Genomic DNA, 27,152 nt, shown 5'->3' with positions numbered 1-27,152 from the left:
TTGCAGTCTTTGGTTGGTCATGCACATTTCTTTGGGTCATCACCACTACCAGTGCAAGTTCTGTAATTATGTTTGCTTTTCTTGTGAATGCTGCTTATGAGCCTGTAATGCTGCTGTAATTTTGCATTGCACTGGTGCCTACTTGTACATCTGTCATTTTTTACTTGCAAATTTATTCCATCATAACCTCAGAGCCACAACACACACAGCCTGTCTTATTTACCATCACCGAGGATAAACGCTGGTTTATTGCAGAAAGGTACACCAGGAGCAGGTATGGGTGTTGCTAGAAGGAAAGGTGGTCTTGGGTAGAGCTACATAGCAATGGCTCATAGATTAGGCTAGGTGCTCCCCCTAACAACGGATCAAATCCCTGCTCTGTTGTTCCACCTAACGCAGATGCAAATGTGATAAGTTGAACATCAGTAAAGTTCATAGGAATCACTCTAAAATGTTTGCTTCCTTGAATGTAGACTAACATAGGAAGCATTTCAGCCCATCAGGATCATGCTGGCTCCCAGGTACCAATCCTATTTGTCATATTCATTTTCTCCTTTGTTGTCTCCCTTATATGCACATATCAGTATTTTTGCCACTATATGTACAAAGGGTCAAGTTAAAGCAACCAAGTAACCCACCAGCACAAATTCAGGATGTAGGAGGAAACCAGACATCTAGCACATGCTGGCGTGGTGGAAGTGTTTTCAAACTGCACCAACAGACCTGGGCTCAGATTCAAAGCCAGTCAGCTCGAGCCATGAGACATTTGTACTACTGTGCCGAAGGTTACAATCCTAATATTCTACCTACTAGCCGTGGTTCAAAAAGGTGATTCACTAACGGATGCAACTTGCTAGATTTAATGCATCAAAAAGTGCTAATACAGATTTCATCATGGCTTCTGTAACACGCCACCTACTAGCATTTGCCATTTTGAAATATCCAACTAGCTTTCGGTTTAAAAAGCACCCAGAATTGGGGAAAGTAGTTTGACTATTTCCCCTAGCATATCTTAAACGTCCACTTATAAGGGCAGTGTATTGATTGGGTGGATGATTTTAGCAAAGAGACAAATGACAACTTATCAAATGAGGACTGCAATAGGTAGAATATCAACAACACATGTTGGTGCGTCACAAAGAAAAAATCCCTGGTCTCATAGATTAGGAAGTACAATCAGGTGGAAACAAGCAGCAATGCAGCCCAGCTCAAATGGATTTCATTGCCAAACCGTAGTCAAAGTGAAGCGACCGAGTCCATGCCACCAAACACCCATTTATTCTCCCTACATTCAATCAACTACCCCCTGCCCCCCCCCCCCCAAGTCCACCACTCACTTACACACTTGGGACAATTTGTAGCAGCACAGCAGCCCAGCACAACCTAACAAAACACATGTATTTAGGATATGAAAGGCAACTGGATCACCCAGAGGAAACTCATGTGGTCAGAGGGAAAACATGGAAGTGATCCATAATCCCACTCATCCCCTTCTCTCACTTTGTCCAAGGATGAGTAATCCATCATCACTCAGCTCTATAAAAGGCATAAAAATACCTTTCCACACCTCTAAGATTGAACACTACTTCTCAACAATTTCCTTATTTCCAACTGCTCTCCGGTGAAAATCTCCCTAACACCTGGGATTTGAACGGTTATACACCAGAACAGTTATGGTAGATAACAAACACAGGAGTTTACCACCAGACTGAGCTGGAAAACATCAAATCATGTCCTTCAAGCTGAAGGGAGAACTTTGCCAGTGATTCTGTTTTGTTCTGATGCCTTTGAATCTGCTTATGAACACCCGATTTATTTTTATTTATAGCCCATAGGAACTTGGCTTGTGACTGCACTTATGAGCTGTACACTGTTTGGATTGTGAACAATTCAGAGGAACCAAACCCTGCCATAACCGGGGGGGGGGGGGGTCTGTAAAATATTAATTAATGACCCTTGTTGCTGTCTCTCAGCTGACTGAGGATAACTAGGTGTTGTTGAGAGTGTTATAGCAGTTTTCTGGGTACCTTAGGCAGAATTCCTCCTCACTTAAAACAAATTAGCTGACCAATCATGTGAGTATCAACATTTCTTCCTTAAATATGCATGGGTGGAAACAGACCCACCTTGAAGTAGTTGTTGCAAATAAAGTCAGAAACAGCAGGTGGCCCATTCTTGATTTTTATTCTTGTTCATTACACTGTATATAAAACACGACCCGGTGCTCCAAGAGCATGGATACGTTCCTTCACCATAAATAACTACAACCAAACCTAAACTGGATTTTAAGATGAGTAATAACTGGATTTGCAGACCTAGTGTGCAGACGTACACTGCTGATGCATGCAGTATACAAATATAAGACAGACAGGAATACAATCCCCAGTTTTGCTGACAAGGTTGTGGAGTTACTGCTCATCTCCTCAATGGGATGCAGGTATCTAGAACTTCGAACTGCATACGGCTGTGTGTCAGACCTGGAATCACCAAGAGAATAGGCCCTTGATGAAAAGCAGAATCAATAATTTGTAAAGAAAAGTCAGATTTTGTGCCAGCAAACCATGATCCTGAGTCACATTAGGGTGGGTTTCTCCAGATCTCCAGCCACAGCCCTGGGGTAAAACTCTGCAAAATGAATCAACTAGTTCTTCCTGGGAATCTTGCAAAACTTACAGCTGTAACTCATGGTCGACTGCTACTCTCACACACTGAGTTCTTGCCTGGATGTTACCAACTGTATTTTTAAAAAAACTCTTTCGCACATCTCATTTTCCTTTACATTTTGCTACAGTTTTTGTTACTCCCCAGCTTTACTACCAAATGTCCACCCTCAAGTTTTACTACAGTCTTTTAGATCAAGAACATTTAAGTTCTAAACACAGTTCCTCCACTCTTAAAAAAAACTCATTTGTTTAGCTCACCCCTAATTATATCATGGCATTTTTACCAGATTTGGGGCAAATGTTTTTATTGTATAAGTAGGACAATGTGGCTGGGCATACCTTATCGTGCTATTGTCACTCATTTTGTTTACCTTCTTAATGCATAGTGTAAAAGCAAAATAATCCAATCAGCTTGGCATCCCTTTTAAGGCCATACAGAGGATCCATTCAAAATTATCACTGATTCCAACTTATATAATAGAACCTAGAAGGAATGTGATCGTACTCGCACAATGGAACATTTATGTACTCGCAGAGGAAAACACAAACGTAATTGGGACACGATATTATGATAACTTTTTTGTGCTACATTGAGTGAGATAAAGAAAACAGAGGAATTAAAAACTGCTTTGCAAAACTCATTTGTCATGAGTCCTGCTAACACCAGGATTTCCCCAGTTTGTTCAGTAGGAAAGTCCATGTCAATGCCATTAAAGACATTGGCCAGCAGCGTTTCAGTTCAAGGACTGAACACAGTTCCACAGATCTCCAATGACCTGGTGATCCTTTGGCAACAGCAACTCCATTGCTGTACAAATGGTAATAGTAATACTTCTTCAATATGCCTACAAATTCTTGTTCGCTGGAGCACTAACAATGCAAAATCAGTGTTGGGGTGAGGGTGCAGATTATGGTTATAACATCTGAGAATCGGTCCTTAAAACAAGAGAGAATATTCTTTTCCAGCTCCCCAAAGATCACTCATTGCCAACAATTTAGTTACAAGTTTGGAGTGTTAATCTGAAGAGAAACTGTTCCAGATGTGACTAGCCTCTGATTTAAGCCATTCAGTCTTCAACTTGTCTACCATCTGATCCAAGTAACAACCTATTTTGTTTGTTTCCTGCTCTTGTGTCACAACCCAGACTGGAGTACTTACTGAGATCTGGCCTAGGAAGGCAAAATGTTCCTCTCTCCTCCATCAAAAAAGTCTGCAGGGGAACAAGGTGTGAGCCCCAACAGGTGAGACTTGCATCCTTTCAACCAACTCTACAATTCAGCACTGTGGAACTGTCCTATGAAGAGACAGAATCACTTTTGCAGGTCATAGCAAAAATTAGAATATGGGTGATGTCACTGTAATTTGGGGTATTGGAAAGGTGGCAGAAAAGGGAGCTTTGTGCTGTCTTAGATGAGGGATTATTATATACTCAAGAGTAACATTCATATTTCTATAACTTCACATTTAAATGCATATTTTTTTAATAAAATTGTTTTCAATCCTCCTTTAACCTTATCCTTCACGAATTCTCCCTTCCAGTTGCTGAGCTGGTCTTTTCAATGGCCAACCTCGATCTCCTCCTGCAATATGCAGGGTCCATCTCGAAGGCTGTTACTCAAGTAGTCTCCCTTGATCAGGTCAGCAGATTGGATTGACTGAAAAAATGCAGCCTCGGCAGTCGAGAGGTATTTTGCCCATACCATCAGACTCCTCCAATGGTAGTCCTGGCTGATTTGACTGATCTAAGGTCTGGATAAGCACATCCAACTCCCACATCCAACTAACATCTTAGAAAGCATCGTAGCCCCCTCTTAAACAGAGTAGTTCAGTGAAAGTTGTCTCAGAGTCTCTACCCTGAATGTATATAATCCATGCTTGCGCACCCTTATAAATGGCATTATTTAATTTTAAAACCATTTTTAAAAAATTGACCATTGAAATCAGAAACAGAACCTAGACAGGCAAGCAAGAGATGCTGTCTCTCACACAGTACATTTCTACTAATACAGTTTGATATACACCATCAATTAACCTTCTCTGCATATAAAGAAACTGTAAAAATATTATAACTTCTAATTAAAACAACAAAAAAATCAACCCCTCATATTTGGTGCCACCCCTCATGGCAGCAGTGTTAAAAGTAAAACATCTTCAGTTCTGATCCAACAGTGTGATCGAGTCTCAGCGCCTTGGCCATGAAGCAGTGGCATCAGCAGTCACGGACTTTCCTAACTGCAGCAGGAAGGGTGTTGTTGGGTGCTGGGTCACGGGGCACATAGGAAGCCCCTGAAGGTGCCGAGATCCTCACCGTGCCGAGTTCTTGCTAGAACCGCTTAATGAAAACCTGAGAAAAGACAGAGATGCTTAAACGAGCAGCTTAAACCCACTGGTTCTACTGCACCCACTCAATTTCAGTTCTGTCCTGTCACCCTCCCACACCCATAAACACACACATGCAGTTTTCGTGATAATCAACTGCTTCAAGAGCACTGCATTTGGGAATGGAATAGGCAATTGACTGCAGGAGAAGGGTCTCATTTGTTCTTTGAAAATATTAAGTGTACAAAGGAACAGATTAGTAGGCCTTTGAGGTGGACTTTTCTGTGCAACCAGTGCCAAGATAATGAATCTAATCTGTCTGCATATGGTCCATATCCCTCTATTCCCTGCCTGTGAATATAGCTGTATGAGTGCCTTTTAAACATTGCTAACAAACCTGTGTCTACCAGCTCAACTGGCAGCACTGACCATTGTCTATATAAAATAAAACTTGCCTTGCACACCTCCTTTACACTTTGCCCCTCTCATCTTAAACCTATACCCTCTACGATCTGATCTTTACACTTGTGGGGGGGGGGGGGGAGAAAATAAAAACCTATCTACTCTCTTTATGCCTCTCTCAATGTTTGCCCATCAGTATGAGACCTGATGAGAAAATGCTGCCTTGTCAAATGAGATGCTAAATCAAGTCTGTTTACCAGTAAAGGAGTTATAGCCATTCCATGGCCTGTATTACTACCTCAATCTATGCAACTTGGGCAGATCATTCATGGGTACCTACCATATATAAATTGGTTGTTCTGATTCTTACATTACAATTAGGATTACAAAAGAACTAATTCAGCAATTTGGGACACCTGTGTTGTAAAAGTTTATATATTTCTTGTATTCTTGTACTCATTCTGCATTGGTTTAAACTTGAATTTCTGCCTTTCCCCTTATCCACTTGAAATTTGTACTTGTGTTGGAAGGAATGGGCTAAAACAATCCTTTCAAAACATAACTCATTTTTTCACATTTTTGTATCTTTCACTGTAGATAAAGTGTGCAATACCATCAATAGCAGCCAACCATCAGTTTTAATTTTGGAAAAGAAACAAGATCCCACATGTGACTATCCAACATTTTAACATTGAGTAAATGGCTAACATTTACAGCGACAGCTACTGCTACACAACCCCAGAGGCTAGGTTCAATGCTGACCTTCAGTGCTGCGAGGGATGTGGGCTTTCTCCAACTGCTGTAGTTTCCTCCCACACTGGCCACTAAATTACCCCGGTGTGAGCTGAGTGAGTGGTAGAATCTAGGCACAGAGGACCGCAGCATTGGAATAAGCCCTTCAACCCATCTAGTCCATGCCGACTGTTATTCTGGCCAGTCCCATCAACCTGCACCTGGACCACAGCTCTCCATACTCCTTCCATCCATGTACTTATCCAAACTTCTCTTAAATGCTGCAATTGAACCTGCACCCACAACCTCCCCTGGCAGCTTGTTCCATGCTTGCATCAGAGTGAAGTAGATCCTCCTCAGGTTCCCCTAAAATACATTCACCCTTAACCTATGACCTCTAAATCTAATCCCACCCAACCTCAGTGGAAAAATCTTGCTTGCATTTATCCTCATTTATACCCCTCCTAATTTTGTATACTTTTATCAAATGTCTTCTTATTCTCCTATGCTCCAGGGAATAAAGAGCTAACCTATTCAACTTTTCTAAATAACGCAAGTCCTAAAGTCCCAACGATATCTTTGTAAATTTTCTCTGTACTCTTTCAATCTTATTGGTATCTTTCCTGCAGGTAGATGACCAGAATTGCACACAATACTCCAAATTAGGCCTCACCAATCCCTTATGCAACTTCAACATAACACCCCAACTCCTCTACTCAATACTCTGAGCTGAAGGCCAATGTGCCAGAAGCTCTCTTTACGCCCCTATCTATCTGTAATACCATTTTCAAGGAATTATGGGTCTGTATTTCCAGATCCCTCTTTTCTACTGCACTTCTCAGGACCCTCCCGTTCATTGAACAAGCTTTACCCTCGTCTGTCCTCCCAAAAAGTGCAACACTTCACACTTGTCTACATTAAATTTCATCTGACATTTTTCAGCTGGTCCAGATCCTGCTGCAAGCTCTTGACAGCCTTGTTCGCTGTCCACTACACCCCAATCTTGGTGTCATTTGCAAACTTGCTGATCCAGTTTACCACATTACAATATCACCCAAATCATTAATATAGATGAAAAACAACAACAGACCAGCATCAAACCTTGCGCACACCACTAGGCCCCTCCTGCTAAGCTAATACTGATTGCAATTGTGTACTTCCTGAGTGGTAAGCCACTGACCTTCTGAACAGCCTTCCATGTGGAACTTTGCCAAAGCCCTTGCTAAGTCTATGTAGACATTGTCCACTGAATTTTCTGCATCAACTTTCCTAATAATCTCTTTGAAAAACTCTATAAACATGAGCTACCATACACAAGGCCATGATGACTATCTCTAATCAAGTCCTGTCTATCCAAATACTTAACAAAACAACAGGAATTCTGCAGATGCTGGAAATTCAAGCAACACACATCAAAGTTGCTGGTGAACGCAGCAGGCCAGGCAGCATCTCTAGGAAGAGTTAACTCTTCCTTCAGTTAGTCCTGACGAAGGGTCTTGGCCTGAAACGTCGACTGTACCTCTTCCTAGAGATGCTGCCTGGCCTGCTGCGTTCACCAGCAACTCTGATGTGTGTTGTTATCCAAATACTTATATATTTTGCCCGCCAGAATTTCTTCCAATAATTTACCCACTACTGAACCCAGGCTCACTGGTCTATAATTTCCCAGCTGATTCTTAGAGCCTTTCTTGAACAAAGGAACAACATTAGTTATTCTCCAATCCTCCAGTACCTTATCTGTGACTAAGGATGTTTTAAATACCTCTGCCAAGGCCTCTGTATTTTCTGCACTAGAATCCCACATGGTCAGAGGAGACACAGCATCATACCCTGGAAACTTAGCTGTTGTGTATTTAATATACAAGTAATATTTTAAATATATTGTTTGATTAAGCATTTTTTATTATGCTTTCATTATGGTTATATGTACGAAGTACGTGAATGGCATACATCATCTCGCCACTGCGTCATTAATGTGTGCCTTGATTAAAGTAAAAATGAAACTAAGACTCTCATTTTGGACACTGGTTTTCTTTGAATTAGTTTATTGTTTTGGAGCCACAAAACATTACAGTGATGATGTGTAAGTTTTAAAACTAGTCCGAGAGACTACCTACCTGCCAAAGCGCAGCGAGATGTTCGAGTTTTAAAAAAAACACACCACACGCTCGGGTTAAGGAATTTAAACTGTGCACAAAAGTTGTCACCCTCTACCTTGTTGGCATGTTGCTGTAAGTATACTTCACGATTGTACACAATGACATTTCCGTTTCTGATGCAGATGGTATTGACAATGTGGAGTTTGCAATGATTTGTCTGCAGATTTTAGAACTAGCTTATTTATACTATTTTTATTGAAGAAATTATTGATTCACTATGTCAAATTCCAAAGAAGCAAAAGGGCATGAAGCGCAAAAGAACTAAGTTCACTGAAAGCGAAGTGGCTTAATGAAACAGTAGAAACTGCAATACCAAAACCGAGGTTAGGAACGTGCAGTTACGAGAAATGTTTATGTACAATACAGAAACTGGTGTTACCTTTGTGTATTGTTGCGATGTAAAAGTTGCTGGAGAATTTGCGAGTGGGAAGAAGTGGACTGATATTTGGAAACTTGACATTTGAAAGCGTCATTTAGCAAGCAAATCACATATGGGTGGTGTGCAAGAGCTCCATGAGAAAATCCTTCATTACCCACAACTCATATTTTGAGAGAGTGCAGATGAACGAGAGTGAAAATGATCAGACTCAGAGGAGAACAAAGTTCTTACTGATAGTGTTTAGCTAGCTTTTAAAATGAATACCTCTATATATTCAGTTCAACACATTAATAAACATATGGAAAAGTATGCTCAAATCCTGGGTAGCCGAAGAAGCAAAAACTATGCGTTTGAATTTATTGATGTTATCAACAGTATTGTTCAAAAAGACATGTTTGAAGAAATAGCATCAGCAGATTTTCACACTTTAACTGTGGATGAATCCAGATATAGCCGTCAACAAATATCTCATTCTGTGCTTCAAGTTCAGACCTGTAGAAAAGTTGTACTGTGTATAAAACTTTTTTTGGTGGAATAGCTCAGCTGAAGGCATGTGATGCTTCCTCCATCATAAAACCTGCCCAAAGAGTTTTATGAAAAGAACAAACTTGACCTCCATAAATTGATCAACTTCACTTCTGATGGAACATCAGTGATGTTGAGCAAAGTCAATGATGTTTAACAGCATGACTGAAACAGGATATCACACCCTTAGTTCAATAACACTGTAGCACACCATGAAATCTAGGAATTTGCAATGAATGGAAGGAGGACGAGTAGCACACCCCCAACCTTTGTGTCATCAGCAAATTTACTAACCCATCCCTCCACTTCCTCATCCAGGTCATTTATAAAAATCATGAAGACAAGGGGTCCCAGAACAGGTCCTTGAGGCACACCACTGGTCACTAACCTCCATGCAGAAAATGACCCATCTACAACCACTCTTTGGATTCACAAAGCAAGGTCCCCTTGGATCTCAAGCCTCCTTAATTTCTCAATAAGCCTTGCATCAAATCTTGCTGAACTCTATATACACATCTGCTGCTCTTCCTTCATGTGTTTAGTCACATCCTCAGAAAATTCAATCAGGCTCTTAAGGCACAACCTAATAGCCATGCTGACTATTCCTAATCATATTATGCCTCTCCAAATGTTCTCCATCAACTTACCAACCACTGACCTAAGACTCACTGGTCTATAATTTCCTGGGCTATCTCTACTCCCTTTCTTGAATAAGGGAACAACATTTGCAACCCTCCAATCCTCCGGAACCCTTCCGTTCCCATTGATGATGCAAAGATCATTGCCAGAGGCTCAGCAATCTCCTTCCTCACCTCCCACAGTAGCCACGGTTCCAGTGACTTATCCAACTTGATGCTTTCCAAAAGCTCTAGCACATCCTCTTTCTTTATGTCTATATGCTCAAGCTTTTCAGTCCACTATAAGTCGTCCGTACAATCACTAAGGCCCTTTACCGTAGTGAATACTGAAGCAAAGTACTCATTAAGTACCTCTGCTATCTCCTCCAGTTCCATACACACTTTTCCACTGTCATATTTGATTGGTCCTATTCTCCCACATCTTATCCTCTTGCTCTTCACATACTTGTAGGTACTAAATGTGCGTATATGGCTGCTCAGTTGAACACAAAATACATCAAAAGTTTGATTTAATTTCTACTGCAATGCAAATGCAAGCAGTCGTGTCACTTGTTTTAAAAGTAAATTTGTTTTTTAGAATCACAGTACCTCTGGCAACTCAGTTCCCTTTTGGTAAGGTGCTAGCTTTGTTAGTGTTCAGCTCTATGGCATTTCTTAATCAACAGCCAAGGAAATTATCATATGAATTAAAAGTAGGTTTTGGATTTATCAGGAGTCGGTTCCTACTTGAATGCATTTGAAAGTTTAATGAACAGATCAGTCCTCAGTTTAGTGTGTGCTTAATACAAAAACACTAACATATTCCAAATCATAAAAGGTAACGAGGATTTACTATTTATACAAGGAAACTCACTTAATTCTGTGACCACATTGCTGCACAATGCACAGTGGTTAACTCACCTTTGTACCCGCTCCACCATGTGTGCTACCAGTTTATCCGAAATGCCTGGACACGATTCCTCTGCCAGATTAAAAGCATTCTCCAGCTCTTCAATGGCACCCAGATTCCCACCACTTACTTTGTGCTTTTCTTGTAGCTTCACCAAAATTAAAAAAAACTGTTGATCAACATGCCAACATCAAAGAAAAACAACCAACTTCAAATAGTATGGGATGGGACTTGCACTAAGGATCAGAACTAAAAGAGGGTGATCAAAGGGAGGGATAAACTTCTTGACATTTTTAGGGAGTGAGTTACCTTAATATAAAAATTCACTATACTAAAGAGCCGACTTGACAAATGCAGTTTAACAAATGTTTCATTGTAACAAGTCTTTAACTAACTGGCATCTTACAATGATAACAACATCTTCAGAATACAACTGCAGACAGCTAGAATAAAATTATTTCAGATAATGAAGGAAAATATGTCAGATCTATGACATCTTAAAAATAAAAGAGATTTGGAATGATATTCTGGGTGCTATTATCAATAAAATAGATTTGTTAAAATGCAGCCAGGACTCAAGAACCTGGGAGAGGTTGAGCAAGCAAGGACTTTGGAATGTGGGAGATTGAGGAGGTATATGAAATCATGAGGAGCATTGCTAGGGTGAATTCATACAATGTGTTTTCGCCTGTGAAAGGAAATTAAAAATCAAACTGCATAGGTTTAATGTGAAGATTCAGCATGACATCTAAAACTTTGACAAACTTCTATAGATGTGTAGTGGAAAGCGTATTGATGGGCTATATCACAGCCTGGTATGGAAACATCAACACCTTGAAATGGAAAATCCTACAAAAAAATAGTTAATATGGCCCAGTCCATCACAGGTAAAGTTTTCCCCACCACTGAGCACATCTACATGAAACGTTGTTGCAGGAAATCAGCATCCATCATCAGGGACCCTCACCACGTAGGACAAGCTCTCTTCTCACTTCTGCCATCAGGGAAGGTGGTACAGGAGCCTCAAGACTCACACCACCAGGCTCAAAAACAGTTATTGCCCCTCAACCAGCAGGTTCCTGACCAAAACGGAAAACTTCACTCAATTTCATCAGTGAAATATTCCTACAACCTATGGACTCAATTTCAAGGACTCTACATCTCATGTTCTTGATATTTATTGCTTATTTATTAGCATAATTTCTTTCTTTTTGTATTTGCAGTCTGTGTCTTTTGCACAATGGGTGAATGCTCAAGTTGATGCCGTCTTTCATTCATTCTATTATGTATTTATTGAGTATGCCCGCAAGAAAATTAATCTCAGGGTTGTATCTGGTTACATATACGTACTTTAATAATATATTTACTTTGAACTTTGAAAGGGAATACGAAGAGTAACCTCTTCAAATAGAGGGTAGTGTACCTACAGAATGAACTACCGGAGAATGTGGTTGAGACAAGTATGTGGATAGCAGGGGTCTAGAGGGCTAAGGTCTCAAGCAGGACACTGGGATTAGCTTGGTCGACATCATGTTAGTTGGGAAAAAAGTCACACTTAATAAAGACAGGAAAATTGGGCATTTGGCCAACCCATCCTTGTACTTAATTTCTCTTGGTATTAATCAATGGGAAAATAATTCATTGTGGTCCAAAGCAACTGGTGTAAGCACAAGTATATTCATAAGTAGTAAATGGTCACATAGTGCTATATTACCTCTCTGAACATGGGATTGACCAGGGTTGTCAAGCACTTCGACTTTGGCAGTCGCTTCATTGGTTCCGAGGGCTTATTTTAAAATAACACAAAAGAACAGTAAACAAACCAATGGTGAAAATTCCATGCAATTGATCTCAACCACAATTGCCTCTACTTCATACCATACTCAATGCTTTTGAACTTTCCACAGGGCTCTGAATTTCCTTGCCTTACCAATGGAAACCAATAAAATTTCAGACCTCTGTTTTAGTCCTTTGACAAAATAGATAGATTGTCAGTTTGATGTCACATATCACTGTCACTTTCAGTCCTTGTACACTTCACATCTGTAAATCCATTTGTTTCCAGCTTGGTAACATCACTATATTATGCCTTGCCTTATTGGTTGTTCCAATTTATTTCTCTCATTATATTGACTTTCCTCAGATACAGCTGGCTTACCTCCACCCTCTAAACTTACAATTTAAAGCAGGACTGCCTGACATTTTCAAATTCCTTTATGGCCTTTTCCTTCTGCTGAGCGTGTAACTGTCTAGAGCTCCATAGTGGTAACTTTTTTAATATTTGGCCTGATTTTAACTGATGCCTGTGTCTTGTGCTCCTGAAGCCTTAACCTATGGTACCCCTTTGCTAAACTTGTCTGATTTTCAACCTCAGGTGCTGCATGTGCCTCCAAAGTATGCTTAATGGAAAAGTCAATCCTGGTGCAGACAAAACAATGGAATTGGTTTTCTGATCTTTGTGCCTCAACATCTTCTATGTAGTGTTTTTGTGCAGATCGAGCATTCTTTGAATGCAGTCAAGATTCAGTATACAAAACATTAAAATGCTGATGTTTCTCCTCAGACATACATAGCAAGTCATCAGACAATACTTGAGTGAAGAGATACACTTGAGATTTCAGGTTCAGGACCCTTTGTCAGAACTTTGAATACGAATATGAAGAGTCCCATATCTGAAACAACTATTTCCTTTCCACATGTACTGCCTGAACTGAATACTTTGAGCAGCTTTTGTTTTTATTTCACAGTTCTAGCAAATGAGATTTTTGATTTTTCAGCAAAGGATACAAGTTAGTTTCCAAAAGCAAATAACCCAACTTCTGTGCTATTGAAAACAGTTATTTTCTCTTTCCCATTTCCAGAAAAAGGTCTTGGACCAATAACATTAATTATCTTTCTTTTCCCAAATGTTGCCTGAATGTATTCTCTTCTTGTTTTTAGTTCAATTTCATTTTGGTGCAAATAAAGAGATAGATTTTTGATCATCCTTGGTCAAACTATGGCTTGGGATGGCATGAGAAGAGAAGCAGAGAAGAAAAGAAGCCCAGAGACTAGAAAAATAGAACTGCCTGTCTTTACAGCCATAGGATTAAAGGAGTGCTGCAACCATGCAAATTCTCAGAGTACTTTTATGGAAATTGCCAAACCCACTTATTGCTATAACGTCAGTGAGAAGGTGCTAGATGTATACAGACTTACCTTCTGAGAACTCTGTACAGGCATTCCGTTTTGCAGCTTGCTTAAGGTGCTGGGGCGTACAGTGGGGAAAGTCCAAACTGGACACTGATCTCTTTCATCGGCATCAGCTTCACTGTTTACAGATAGCAAGCTCCCATGAGAATACTTAACATCAGAACCACACAGGGAACTTCAGTTAATCTTTATTAAATAGCTTCAGTATTTCTAGTCATTCTCAGAGGCAGTCATATTCATAACAGCACCAAAAGGGACTTGATGTATGGCATCACCTCACCAAATAAAAACAGCTAGTTCCCAGATTCAACTGCAGTTCCTCTTTTTTATGTTCTCTTTCTCAAGTATTTTGCTTTCATTTTCATGTTAACCTACATTGCTAATCAAGGTGATTACTGTATATGCTGTTTTCTGATCTGCTCCTTCTGTCAAAAGGTGCCATCTCACACCAATAATTAAATTTATTCCACATTTACAACTCCATTCTATAACATTATTGTCCATGCCTGCATTCAACAGGAATAGGCTTGAGACTGAGATACAAACTTGGAGAGGAGAATCTTAAAATGTCTCAACAAATACTAAAACATGCTAACACACACAAAATGCCTGGGGAACTCAGCAAGTCAGGCAGCATCTATGGAGGGGAATAAACAGTTGATGCTTTGGGTTAAGACCCTTCATCACAACTGGAAAGGAAGGGGGAAGAAGCCAGAATAAGGTAGTGGGGAAGGGGAACGGGTACAAGTTGGCAGGTGATGGGTGAAACCAGGTGAGGGGGAAGGTGGGTGGGTGAGGGAGAATGGATGAAGAAGCTGGGTGGTGATAGGTGGAAGAGGTAAAGGGCTGAAGAAGAAGGAATCTAAGAGGGAGGACAGTGAACCATGGAAGAAAGGAAAGGAGGTGGAGAACCAGAGGGAGGTGATTGGTAGGTGAGAAGAAAAGGGGTAAAAGGGTAAATTTAAAAAAAGGGGGGAGGGGAGTAACTACCAAAGAGTCAGGGAACAGCAGTGAGAGAGGGTCTCAATGAATTCCCATTGAAGAAAGGATTTATACTTCTTAAGAGTATGCACATCTTAAGAGACTTCACAGTGGAGCAGCAAATCAACACAAGAGATTATGCAAATGCTGTAAAACTTGAGCTCTTCTATTAATATCTTCCTTCTTTTGCCTATCACCTCCCAGCTTCTTACTTCATCCCTCTCTGCCCATCACCTGCCACCTTGTACTCTTTCTCCCCACCCCCACCATCTTATTCTGGCTTCTGCCTCCTTCCTTTCTAGTCCTAGTGAAGGGACTTGGCCTGAAGGTTTGATTGTTTATTCCTCTCCATAGATGCTGACTGGCTTGTGGAGTTTCCTCCAGCATTTGTTTGTGTTACTTAAGATCTTAAGCATCTGCAGTATCTCGTGACTGAAACAGGATAAACCGATTATTTGATTGCACAGAATATTCCTGACAAACCAATGAATAATAAAGTGTATTAAATGAAAGGAAAATACATTTTGAATAAAAATGTGTTCCTCAGAGTAGACTGAATGCAGGAACACACATTCAGTTATTGTGTACCCCCTCCTATCACATAGATACTTACAGGTCAGAGTCTTCGGAACTGGACTCCTCACCATGACCTTCTGATTTCCAACGTTTGTAGCGGTCAATCAGTTCTGTTAAGTAAGAAGTTTTCTTTGTGTAGCGCTGGATGTACTTGTGTTTCAGAAGTTCTTTTGCTGTTGGTCTCTAGGATTTGAAACCAGAGGTTTTAGAGTTCCATGGATCTTTTGATCTCCCCTGCATCACCTGCAGTATTTCCTGTTTCTCATTTTCCAGTCATGTGGTTTTTAGCCGCCCTTTCAGTTTAATATTCAGACCATTCTTTTGTCATTACTTTAATATCTCTAGTTAACTTTCATACACTGGCTCAGTGCTACTGGTGATCTATAACTCACTTGAAACCTTGAATTGCATTCTCATACAGACCTATTGATAACATTTTCCATACATCCAACTGAAGTTAATAGGTACAAATAGGCAAACCACAAAAACACACATCCAGCTTTTTACAAAATGATAGAAGCTAGCCTGAAGTTTCAGCAAATTAGGTGAAGACATTTTTAACGTGGCCTGCCACCTGATTAGATACAACTCTGCTCAGCAAGGGTAACTTCCATTTATGTAGTACCTTCGATGCAGCAAGATCATCTCACTGTTAATCAGCACAGGTGCACCTCAAGGATGTGGGCATACTTAGCCCACTAATCAACTCTCTCTATGCTCATAACTGTGTGGCCAGGCACAGCTCAAACACCATCTCTAAATTTGCATCTACCATTAAAGACCACCATCATCTGGGACATGACTTCTCTCATTTCTACCATTGGGAAGGAGGTACAGGAGCTTGAAGCTCACATTCAACATTTTAAGAACAGCTTCTTCCCTTCCGCCATCAGATTTCTGACCAGTCCATTGATTATACTTTAATTTTCAACTTTTGAACTATTTATTTATTTTGTAACTTAAAGTAATTTTATTGTCTTGCACTGTACTACCACTGCAAAACAATAAATTCCACAAGATACGTCCTTGATTGCGAAATCCCACAACACTTCCCAGGAGCATTAGTAAAAATTAATCATGAAGGAAATAATCAGATGATTTAAAGTTTAATCAAAAATGTTTTAGAAAGCATCTTTAGAGGAAAGAGAAGTAGATGCCAATGGAGGCTTAGAGAGCTAACTCCAGCTTGCAAAACTTTTCTTTAAGTGCATTACTGACAACCAACATTTGGGAAGCTGTAATTGTCCTTGATAAGGTGTTCAGAATCATTTTCTTGTACTACAGTAATCTATGTGACATTTCACTCTGCTGTTAAGTAGTAATTTCAGAATGTTGCAACAGCAACAACGAAGGAACTATCGCATAAATCAAAATCAACACAAGTTTTAACTTAGAGGAAATGTGGAGGTGCTGGTGTACCTCTGGATGGAAGTCATAAGCTGTGAGAAACTTTCAAAGAAAGTCTGAAAACATGATTTAGTAAATCTCATAAGTATTATGCACTAGTCATTTTGTGCCTCAAGAAAGCCATTAAGATTTTGAGGGGCAGATGGTGCATTAGTCAAGCAGATTGCCTTGGGTTGATTGGTGTAAAGCTTTACTCACTGTAATTGGAATTACACAGCTAGAGTATAACACAGCATACACCTGAGTTATGCTAGTAAAAGCTTTGAAGAAGCACAGCTTGACGTGTTTTTTTTTGTCCTTTTACCCCCATCCCCATGTACTGCATTTATCTGGCCAGTTTAATTAAGTCTCCAGTCACTGATGACTCCTAGGATATAGAGAAGGTTGTCGTGTTGCTTGGATAAACCTCACCACTTCAACCCAAACCTGGAGATTGCCCAAGTCTTGCTGCATGTGCCTATGTGTATCTGAGAACCTTAAAATGAAACTGCATATTACTTATTCATTAGCTAATGTTTCCAATTCTTATGTTAAACTAGAGAGGATCACTGATGAAGCAGCCGAATTGGGTATGCCTCAAACACTCTCACAAGGGTCAGATGTAGCAATGTCTTTGGGCCAAACTGATTTTCCTCTTAGAACTGCACAGTAGCTTCCACTTGTGACAAGTGAACTTAGACAGTCAAACATTTTCCTATTGATTTCCATTTTACTTGGGTTTCTCATGGGTACACAATTATATTCTGCCTTGATATCACCACCAGTCTTTGCCCTTTTCTATGTACTTTGGACAAGGATGTGCTGAACTTAGTTATCTGATCCCTGCAGAACCTAGAATCAACAGATATGAAGTTAATGGTGAGTGAATGTATCAGACCTATTCCATCACTTTAATGTCAATTGAGAGCAGATAAATGGAGTGGTTCAGTGACTAGGTAAAATTATCCTTCATGGCTTCCCCTGGACATAATCATACAACTTCACTCCACAATGGGTAGACACCATTGCAGGTGCAGAAAGAGCTTGATCTGCATCTAAGAGCTGCATCTAAAGGACAATTTTTCAGCACTATCAGGATATTGTTGAAGTCCATAACCTTTGTGCTCAATGCTTGGTGTCATTGGCATTGAAGCAAATTGGTCAAAAACTGGTTTTGTGAAGAAAATAATAATAAGGATAACCTCTGTGGCACCCCTGGCTGAAAAGGGTAGCCAACATTTTAAACAGTCGTTATTATTTTTGCAAACAACAGGAATTCTGCAGATGCTGGAAATTCAAGCAACACACATAAAAGTTGCTGGTGAACGCAGCAGGCCAGGCTTGTCCATGGTTGTTGCTGGAGTCAACATCCTGGCCTGCTGCGTTCACCAGCAACTTTTGTGTGTGTTGCTTGTTATTATTTTTGATTACTTTTGGCTAAGTGTACAAGGCTTTCAAGATATTTGAGTGAACATCAAAAACATTTTCCCCTTCCAATTCTGAAAATATTCTGGTCTGACTCAGCCAGATTTGACATTTTCATAATCCACATGCTGAGCATTTCTGGTCCTTCCAGCTTTATAATTTTCTGCTTCATCACACACAACATACTGCACTTCGAACCTGGTGTCATCTGTAAATAGACACACAACTCTCCTTACCTAAGAAGCCGAAAAACACCCCAAGATCCCTCTATACAGCAATACTCCCATGGATTCAGACATTTAGTGATACTTCCATCTTACACTTGAGATGGCACAGCACAATACCTTACATGTATCCAGATTAACCTCTAGCAGCTATTCCTCGGCCCAGATTTCCACCTGATCTATATGCTGCTGCTTCCTCACTCTACACAACTCCACCAACTTTTGTGACTCCTGTGAACTTACCAATCAGTCCACCTATATCTTCATACAAATCATTAATGTATATCACAAACAACAGAAGCCATAGCACCGATTACAAACAACAGAAGCCATAGTACCGATTCCTCCAGTAGTCACAGACCTCCAGTCAGAATAACAATACTCCACCACTCTCCTCTGTTTTCGAAGGTCAAGCCAGCCTGAATCCGATTTACCAAGCTTCTGTGGATCTCAGCTACCTTAATTTTCTGGATCACCCAACACGAATTACCTTGTTGAATGCTTTACTTAAGATATTGGCCTCACCGATTACCCTTGTCATCTCCTCAAAAATTTGTAAAACCATGGCAAGACATACGAAATGCTGGAGGAACTCAGCAGGTCAGGCAGCATTTATAGAATTGAATAAACAGTTGATGTTTCAGACTGAGACCCTTCTTCAGGACTGGAAAGAAATGGGGAAGACAGAATAAAAAGGTAGGGGATTGGATAAGGAGGACTAGGTAGAAGCTGATAGGTGAAGCCAAGTGGATGGGAAAGGTAAAGGGCTAAAGAAGAACGAATCAGATAGGAGAAGATAGTGGACCACGGGAAAAAGGGAAGAAGGAGGGGCATTGGGGGAGGTGATAGGCAGGTGAGAAGTAGTAAGCAGCCAGAATGGGAATAGAAGAAGAGGGAAGGAGGGAAGGAAAGAAAAACTGGAAGGTCAAATTGATGTTCATGCCATCAGGTTGGAGGTTATCCAGACTGAATATGAGGTGTTGCTCCTCAACCCAGAGAGTGGCCTAATCATGGCAAAAAAGGAGGCCGAGGCCATGGCCTGACCTGTCAGAACAGGAATGGGGATAGGAATTAAAATGGTTAGCCAGCATGACCTCCCTCATGCAAACCTTGTGAACATCCATAATAAAACCAGGCATTTATAGACGTGAGAAAATTTTATCCTTAAGGATCTTCTCCTAATAATTTCCCTACAACTGACGCAAGGTTCACTGCATTAGGATTTCCTGGTTTGTCCCAAATGCCTTTCTTATACAAGGGAACAACGCTGGTTATTCTCTAGTCCTCCCATGGTCTTGAAGGTGTACTTTTCTAATTATTATTTTCAAATTCATGACTTTAAAATTTAAGGCCTCTAATTAGTTCCTCCACTTGATATTTTTAGATTCCATCTACTTGTGGTATATTCCTCTATTTAAAAATACATAAAATACTTAAGTCTTCTTCCATTTCCTTATTAACCATTACAATATTGCCCATATTTATATTTAATGTACTTTCATTCTTCCTTATCTCTCAATTCCTTTACACTCTGACAGCTTAAATGTTCTTGCGACATTTTCATTGTACAGCTTGTACATTTTTCTGTTTCCTTTGATGCTTTTTATAGCCGTCCTTGAATCTACTTTTTCTTTTCCCGCTAAATATTTTCTCTCAACTGATTTGCTTCACTTTATGGATCACTATTGCTCAACTACACAAATTCAGTACATCAGCTTATTGTCATTAGTTGAAGGAAGTTTTTCCACAATGAGAATATGAAAGATGAACCATTTAGTCCAAAGAGCCTAAATACATACATCAGTATTCTTTCCCTAAATCACACCCTGCTTCCACAGCCTCCATAGCCCTTGAAAGTTCAGCATATTGTGACAACAGACCAAGTTATCAGAAGATTGATGCCGATAAGAGGGATAAGAGAGACAAATGGAGGAAACATTCAAAATGCTAATAAGAGAGAGACGAGAGAGATTATCAAAAAGAGACACAGTTCCGAGTATTGTTTAGACCGGTTGCTTTGAACCTGAACTGTTTGAAGTTTGATGGACAGGCGATACACCCCAGCAGGTGAATAAAAGGAACAGGTTCACTAAGGCAAGCGACACACCATGACACCACGAGATAACGAGACCCTGGAAGTGCGTTGTGCCCCCCAAGTTGGTGGGAGTTTTTGGAGGTCTGATCGCGGCACCGACCATAGACGCACAGGGTGAAAAGGTACGATCGCGGGAACCTGGTGTGTGTGCCCGCCCTTGCCTGGGTGCCGGGTTCACCGCAGAAGAACGATCGTATCCGGAATGGAGGGGTAACAGTCGGTGACCTCAGAAGACATTACAAAGGGCTCGCCCGAAAGCTAACTGCGAGGAATATCAAAGGTCTGTTTGAATCCGATTTGAATATCATCATTCGCTCTCTCTCTCCCCCCAACAGCTGGAGAGGTTAAAGATGACGGCAGCACAGGGGCCCATGCCGAACCAAGGTGGAAGGTTCAGGGCGACCCAGGAGGTTAGGCTGGTTCCCCCATTTGACAAGACCGATGTTGATTGGTATTTTCTCCATTTTGAAAAAGTTGCTGCAAGTCAGGACTGGCCGAGGGATAAGTGGGCTGTTTTGCTTCAGAGTGTACTTAAAGGAAAAGCCCAACAAGCTTACTCGGCTTTGTCCGCAGAAGATGCCCAGAGGTATGAGGTGGTGAAAGAGGCCATCCTCAGGATTTATGAGTTGGTTCCGGAGGCATACCGGCAGAGGTTCCGGAATGCGAGGAAGCAGTATTTAGAGTTTGCCCGTGAGCTGCAGACATATTGTGAGCATTGGTGTGCCTCGAAAGGGGTCAATGGGGATTATGATAGACTGCTACAGCTCATCCTGATTGAGCAGTTTAAAGGTTGTGTCCCTGAAGGTATGAGACCCTACCTAAATGAGAAAGAGGCAGACACTTTAGCCGCAACTGCTAAGTTAGCGGATGAGTATGCATTGACACATAAAACGAAGTTTGCCCCGAGTAAAGGCTACCAGAAGGGTAGTCAGGACGGCGGGGAGAGTCCGCCAGAAAAGTCAGAAAGTAAGCCAGGGACTAGTTAGAAGGATAAGGTAGACTGGGAGCAGTTTGGTAGGAAGTCTCCTGGGGTCGTATGCTATAATTGTGGGAAAGTCAGACACTTTGCGTCCAGTTGCTTTGCCCCAAAGAAGGAGATGGGGAAAGGAAAAACGGCGGTTCCGACTGGTTGTATTGAGCTGGTAAACAAACTGCCAGGAGAGAAGAGGTCTGATAAGGTTCAGGAAGGGCGCGAGAGGTTTATCTCGGCTGAATTGGTGTTGGTGAAGAAGGGGTTAAACCCAGTTCCAGTATGGATCTGGAGAGACACTGGAGCTTGTCAGTCATTGATATTAAAGAGTGTGTTAGACTTTAGTTCAGAGACCCAGACTGGGGAGGTCAGGGTTGTAAAAGGCATTGGAAAAGGGACTGAAGCAGTACCTTTGCACCAGATACACCGAAAAAGCCACTTGGTCTCTGGACCGGTCACGATAGGGGTGAGGCCCGAACTACCGATGAAAGACATGGAGGTCTTACTTGGTAATGACCTTGCCGGCGGAGAGGTGTACCCAGCAGTAAGATCGACAAGCCAGCCTGCCAGCATTGAGGTCCCGCCCATGGGCTCACAGGTTTATCCCATTTGTGCAGTGACTTGGCGTGTGTCCAGAAAGGCTGCCGAAGAAAATATAGAATTGGCTGAGACGTTTTTACCAGCCTTGTATCAGAAGGGGTTAGAAAGTGAGGAGCAGCGTAGTGAAACAGAAATTAAGGTAAATTTATCATAAGCAAGGAAGGAATTTGTACAGGCACAGGAGCGAGACGAGGAGCTGATGGTTTTGGCGGAGACAGCTCTCTCTGAAGCAGAATTAAAAAGGGAGCCAGTGGGCTATTGTGTGGAGGAGGGAGTGCAAAGGAAGAAATGGAGACCAAGTACCGTGCCCGCAGATGAGGAATGGGGGGGTGGTGCCAAAAATTTATGGGGATGAGATTCTTAACCTGGCCCACAAGATACCCCTTGGTGGACATTTTGGGGGGAAGAAAACAGTCGGTAGAATCATGAGAGTTTTCCTGGCCACACAGGAGGAAGGATGTTATTGACTATTGTAGACGTGAGTTAACACAGTTCGAGGCTTCTGATATGCTAACAGCTTGCCACGATAGGCGAACAAACCTAGTTGGTGTTATCATGAAAATTAATGAGGCTAGGGTGCCACCTGATAAACATAGAAAATAAGTGCAGGAGTAGGCCATTCGGCCCTTCGAGCCTGCACCACCATTTATTATGATCATGGCTGATCATCCAACTCAGAACCCCGCCCCAGCCTTCCCTCCAAACCACCTGACCCCCATAGCCACAAGGGCCATATCTAACTCCCTCTTAAATATAGCCAATGAACTGGCCTCAACTGTTTCCTGTGGCAGAGAATTCCACAGATTCACCACTCTCTGTGTGAAGAAGTTTTTCCTAATCTCGGTCCTAAAAGGCTTCCCCTTTATCCTCAAACTGTGACCCCTTGTTCTGGACTTCCCCAACATCGGGAACAATCTTCCTGCATCAAGCCTGTCCAACCCCTTTAGGATTTTATACGCTTCAATCAGATCCTCCCCTCAATCTTCTAAATTCCAACGAGTACAAGCCCAGTTCATCCAGTCTTTCTTCATATGAAAGTCCTGCCATCCCAGGAATCAATCTGGTGAACCTTCTTTGTACTCCCTCTATGGCAAGGATGTCTTTCCTCAGATTAGGGGACCAAAACTGCACACAATACTCCAGGTGTGGTCTCACCAAGGCCTTGTACAACTGCAGTAGTACCTCCCTGCTCCTGTACTCGAATCCTCTCGCTATAAATGCCAGCATACCATTCGCCTTTTTCACCGCCTACTGTACCTGCATGCCCACTTTCAATGACTGGTGTATAATGACACCCAGGTCTCGTTGCACCTCCCCTTTTCCTAATCGGCCATCATTCAGATAATAATTTGTTTTCCTATTTTTGCCACCAAAGTGGATAACTTCACATTTATCCACATTAAATTGCATCTGCCATGAATTTGCCCACTCACCCAACCTATCCAAGTCACCCTGCATCCTCTTAGCATCCTCCTCACAGCTAACACTGCCACCCAGCTTCGTGTCATCCGCAAACTTGGAGATGCTGCATTTAATTCCCTCATCCAAGTCATTAATATATATTGTAAACAACTGGGGTCCCAGCACTGAGCCTTGCGGTACCCCACTAGTCACCGCCTGCCATTCTGAAAAGGTCCTGTTTATTCCCACTCTTTGCTTCCTGTCTGCTAACCAATTCTCCACCCACATCAATACCTTACCCCCAATACCATGTGCTTTAAGTTTGCGCACTAATCTCCTGTGTGGGACCTTGTCAAAAGCCTTTTGAAAATCCAAATATACCACGTCCACTGGTTCTCCCCTATCCACTCTACTAGTTACATCCTCAAAAAATTCTATGAGATTCGTCAGACATGATTTTCTTTTCACAAATCCATGTTGACTTTGTCCGATGATTTCACCGCTTTCCAAATGTGATAACTGACTCCAGCAGTTTCCCCACCACCGACGTTAGGCTAACCGGTCTATAATTCCCCAGTTTCTCTCTCCCTCCTTTTTTAAAAAGTGGGGTTACATTAGCCACCCTCCAATCCTCAGGAACTAGTCCAGAATCTAACGAGTTTTGAAAAATTATCACTAATGCATCCACTATTTCTTGGGCTACTTCCTTAAGCACTCTAGGATGCAGACCATCTGGCCCTGGGGATTTACCTGCCTTCAATCCCTTCAATTTACCTAACACCACTTCCCTACTAACAAGTATAAGGGGAGGACCCATTTTGAAAAGATAAGTGTGCCGACCAGATGGGATAACTGTGTTGACCAACTTTGCTGATGAGTTCTCTCACCTAACTCCCCAACAAAGCCAGCTGCCGCCAAAGCTAATTAAACGGCACGCACACGTATGTCCCAATGTCCCAAGGCGATGCAAAGAGCTGGGACATGGGATTGTGTTCACATCAGGTCAGCCTAGTGAGCAACACCCCTATAGGATGATTAATTCAGTGACAAACTGGCTAAAGAACGCAGAAGCGTATATTGACGATGTAGTGGGCTGGAGTGACACGTGGGAGGAGCACATTGTGGCACTGTTTAAACGGCTGTTTGAAGCCAGCCTGACAGTGAACCTTGCAAAAAGTGAATTCGGCCACGGAAAAATCACTTATCTGGGATTTGTGGTAAGACAGGGGCAGCTGGCACCGATGCAAGTTAAGGTGCGGGCTATCTCTGACGTCCCAACCCTGACAGACAAGAGAGCCCTGAGAAGGTTCTTGGAGATGGTGGGGTACTATCAGAAGTTTGGCAAAAACTTTGCAGATATTACCCACCCTCTTACTAAGCCCTTGCCAAAGAATGCTAAGTTGGTGTGGGACAACCCTTGTTATCTGTGTCCAGGACGAAAACCAGAGAAGTTACACTGATCACAACTCATTAGTGTTTTTGGCCACTATGAAGTTTGCTAAGTTGGAGCCTGGTCTTAGAGGATTATTAAAATAACACATATAAAAGGAATGGAAAATGTGATTGCTGACTGTCTGTCAAGGTGTTGACAACTTAAAGTTCTCTGTATCAGCCAAATAGCTGATGAACATGTCTATTTGTGAGTATCTAATAATGTATTCATGCCTATAATTTTTACCCCGGTAAAAATCCTTTGAAGGGTAGGGGTGTGACAACAGACCAAGTTATCAGAAGATTGATGCCGATAAGAGAGATAAGAAAGAGACAAATGGGGGAAACATTCAAAATGCTAATAAGAGAGAGACGAGAGAGATTAACGAAAAGAGACACAGTTCCGAGTATTGTTTAGACCAGTTGCTTTGAACCTGAACTATTTGAAGTTTGATGGACAGGCGATACCCCAGCAGGGGGATAAAAGGAACAGGTTCGCTAAGGCAAGTGACACACCATGACACCACGATAATGAGACCCTGGAAGTGTGTTGTGCCCCCCCCACAAGTTGGTGGGAGTTTTTGGAGGTCTGGTCGCAGGACCGACCATAGACGCACAGGGTGAAAAGGTACGATCGGCGGGAACCTGGTGTGTGTGTCCGCCCTTGTCTGGGTGCCGGGTTCACCGCAGAAGAACAATCGTATCCGGAACGGAGGAGTCACAGTCGGTGACCTCAGAAGACATTACAAAGGGCTCGCCCGAAAGCTAACTGCGAGGTCTGTTTGAATCCGATTTGAATATCATCATTCGCTCTCTCTCTCTCTCTCTCTCTCCCCCCAACGGCACAACAGCGACTACTGCGAACTGAACTACACTGAACTGAACTCTGTGTCACTTGAGACTGATCATTTTACCCCTAGACTGCGACAGAGCTTGATTGATCCTATTATCCTAGTTCTGTGTCCATGTGTGTTTTATCATTGCTAACCTGTTGCATTTATATCCTTATGTTTAGAGTACTGTGTTACTTACTTCTTTAATAAAACTTTCTTAGTTCCAGTAATCCAGACTCCAGATTTCTGCTGGTTTGGCAATCCAGTTACGGGGTACGTAACAATATGAAGACAATACTTGCCACACTATAAGCAGAAATGGCTGTAACAACTGGTGTTATTACATTTCATGGGATAGGAGGGGGAAGGTGGGACACAAATGGATTTCTGCTCCCTGCAGACATCCAGTAACACTTTTTGGAAAGTACTATATATTGACAAATGAGGAACCAGAATTGTCATAAACAGAAGAGATTCAGTCAATGCTGGAAAACCAGAGTAACACACACAAAGTGCTAAGTGGAACTCAGCAGGTCAGGTAGCATTTACAGAAATGGATAAAGAATTCGTGTTTTGAGCTGAGACCCTTCATCATGACTGAAAGGAAAAGGGAAGAAGTCTAAATAAGAATGGGGGGAGGGGAAGTGTACAAGGTGATATGTAAGGAAGAAGGTAGGTAGGTAGTGGAGGGGGTGAATTGATAAGCTAGGAGGTGATAGGTGGAAAATGTATAAAAAGGCTGAAGGAGAAATCTGTCAGGACAGAAGAGTGGACCATGGGAGAAAGGGAAGGAGGAGGGACAGAGAGAGGTGATAGTCAAGTGAGGAAAGGAGAAGAAATGAGAGTGGACCCAGAATGGGAGATGGAAATGGACAGAAGGGGACGGGGGAGAAATTACCAGAAGTTCAGGTTGGAGGCTACCCAGGCAGAATATGAGATGTTGTTTATCCAATCTGAGAAGCAGGACTGTCATACTTAAGCTGGATAATTTCTTGGGAAGAAACTGAGAAGCTACCAGCAGACAGAACCAAGCCAAAGCAGAGAAATTCTGAACACTACGCAAATGTATAACTACTTTTGAAATATTGCTCCACCCATTTTTCTCTAATACAATCTACATCAACTTTAAGATTATTTGTTTGTTTAACAAACTGGTTTATCTACATTCATGTGTAGCACTACACAACCTCACACTTATAATCTCTACACTACAGCAGATCTTACATATTTCTTTTAACATTCCCTCATCCTGATAACAGTAGAGCAGCCGCACAAATACTTCTCTATATAAAGCCTTTGTTTAACACATCCAGCCTTGACGGTAGATCTGA

At 41.6% G+C, this 27,152-nt stretch overlaps 1 protein-coding gene across 3 annotated transcripts in view; it reads right to left on the bottom strand.

Moving 5' to 3' along the window:
* Positions 1 to 2,172: 2,172 nt before the first annotated feature.
* stk25b (serine/threonine kinase 25b) overlaps positions 2,173 to 27,152 on the bottom strand; it is a 90,060-nt gene continuing 65,080 nt past the window's right edge. For 2 of the 3 annotated variants that reach the window (XM_072255751.1, XM_072255749.1), the window contains 5 exons: positions 15,494 to 15,639; positions 13,906 to 14,017; positions 12,422 to 12,493; positions 10,719 to 10,855; positions 2,173 to 5,008 (listed from right to left, as the gene is read on the bottom strand). In XM_072255751.1, the coding sequence (XP_072111852.1) occupies positions 4,969 to 5,008; positions 10,719 to 10,855; positions 12,422 to 12,493; positions 13,906 to 14,017; positions 15,494 to 15,639 (507 nt within the window). In that variant the 3' untranslated portion in view covers positions 2,173 to 4,968. The remainder of the gene's footprint in view (positions 5,009 to 10,718; positions 10,856 to 12,421; positions 12,494 to 13,905; positions 14,018 to 15,493; positions 15,640 to 27,152) is intronic. The other variant, XM_072255750.1, reaches the window with a different exon arrangement.

This window comes from Mobula birostris, chromosome 4, assembly GCF_030028105.1.
Source record: "Mobula birostris isolate sMobBir1 chromosome 4, sMobBir1.hap1, whole genome shotgun sequence".
NCBI lineage: Eukaryota > Metazoa > Chordata > Chondrichthyes > Myliobatiformes > Myliobatidae > Mobula > Mobula birostris.
This window is presented reverse-complemented; position numbering and strand designations above follow the sequence as displayed.